At 46.0% G+C, this 1,683-nt stretch overlaps 1 protein-coding gene across 1 annotated transcript; it reads left to right on the forward strand.

Moving 5' to 3' along the window:
- Positions 1-252: 252 nt before the first annotated feature.
- On the forward strand, positions 253-1,432 carry ier3 (immediate early response 3). The gene has a single exon (XM_085427088.1). It carries the CDS (start codon positions 366-368, stop codon positions 951-953), a length of 588 nt encoding a protein of 195 aa, XP_085283214.1. The 5' UTR covers positions 253-365; the 3' UTR covers positions 954-1,432.
- Positions 1,433-1,683: the final 251 nt, after the last annotated feature.

Here is a 1,683-nt window from a genome sequence, read left to right on the forward strand (position 1 = left end):
TTTTAAATATAATTAAGATTAAATTCGCTCATTTGATTGGTTCAAATACTGAATAGTCTTTTAATGTGGGGAATGTAGAATGTAGTCATTCTACCAAGCCCTGATGATTCAGCTTCCATCCGCAGCCTGCTCGGTCAGAGCCTTGGCACATACGACATATAAAAAATTTTTAAAAGGTTTTTTTTCCTCACTTGTGCAATACAGGGAGTGGCTAACGATGTAGAAAGGCGTGGTTAAAGTGAACAACCTGCGTTTCGAATGTATAAATTCGAGGTCTTGGCGCCTGGAGTATATCTAACTTGCAGCAAACTACGAACAAGCGAAACAAACAAATCCTAGAGAAAGCGACCCAAGACTACGAGAAAATGTACACACGGTCAAACAGCACGACTCTGACTGTTGAGCAGGAGAGATTCGCCTCATGCAGGATGACGAGCCGAAGCACGGAGCCGGAGGTTTTTACCTTTGAGCGGGTACCGGCTCAGGCAACCGCCGTGCGCTCCTACGTGCCCATCCGGCCGAAGAAGCGCTGCACCCGGGTCATGTACCCCGCTAAAGTCCGCATGCACCTTCCTCCTCCAGAGAAAAGCCAGGCCAAGCGCTGGCTGGTCATCCTGTGCCTTGTGGTGCTGTGGCAGATCTACACCGAAGATCCTTGCACAGAGACGGCGCTGGGAAACACGGAGAGCCCGATCGGCGACTACCAGGGTTTCTCCTTCCAGTCAGCGGAGGAGCAGGCTTGCCAGCTCTCAGACCTGTGCGCCAAACCCGAACTGATGTCAGCCACACCGAGCAGCTGTGAGGACGGCGGATCATCCAACGAGCAGATAATCCCGAAGCCCACCTGCTCCCAGCCCGGCCAAGAGACAGACACCAGCCGGTCCTTCGAGCAGAGCGCCGGGAAAAGCATGGTGGCACTGCTGGTCTACCACAGGCTGGGCAGCGACAACTAAAACTATCAGGACTGGTTTCACTGTAAACCGCCCCAGACAGGGCTACTGGGTCCTAACCCGAACCGAACAGGAGCTGATCCTGAGTAGTTTTTGGAGAAGAGCGGTGCGCCCTGCGCGGTGTAGCCGGGAAAGGAGCTCCATGCGCCGGCTAACAAGTCTCGCTCAAAGCCGAAGCAGGACTATTAGCAAGAAATGAGACAACACTCGAAAGAATCAAGGAACTGTGAATACTGACAAGAAACTGAAACTTGATTTTAAGAAAAACTTGAACTTTTCTCTAACGGCATTATAGGCCTGCTGGCAAAGTGAATGTTTTACATGTTTAATTTTGTCAAGGAAAACTGTCACTACTATAGGCCAATTATATGATACTGACACTGCTGTTGTTGTTATTGTTGTATATATGTTTTATTTAGTTATTTATTATATTATTTGCTATTTATTTAATAATAATTTTAATAAAAAAATGTCTAAAAGAAGTTCCTGTTTCCTGCCTTTTTACTGAAGCACACCAAATGCTGTTTATTGGGTATTTTTATTTCTCTAAACACATGTTGCATGTGTAGTTTACAAGATGAATATCTTACAGCCTGCACAGGATCATAGTCTGCAGATATGCATCATTTGCATAGTCCATTTCCGTCCATCGAGTTTGAAAACTACATCAAAGTCAGTCATTTTTCAAACCCTTTAAGGCTCTATCACATTGCATTTTATATATGAATAACAA

This window comes from Rhamphochromis longiceps, linkage group LG12 (assembly GCF_057381845.1).
Source record: "Rhamphochromis longiceps isolate RC_006_pf linkage group LG12, R_longiceps_female_GT1.1, whole genome shotgun sequence".
NCBI classification, from domain to species: Eukaryota; Metazoa; Chordata; class Actinopteri; order Cichliformes; family Cichlidae; genus Rhamphochromis; species Rhamphochromis longiceps.

What these genes read in the sequence shown, in the direction of transcription:
- ier3 (XM_085427088.1), top strand. Translation starts at nt 366, where the DNA reads ATGTACACACGGTCAAACAGCACGACTCTGACTGTTGAGCAGGAGAGA.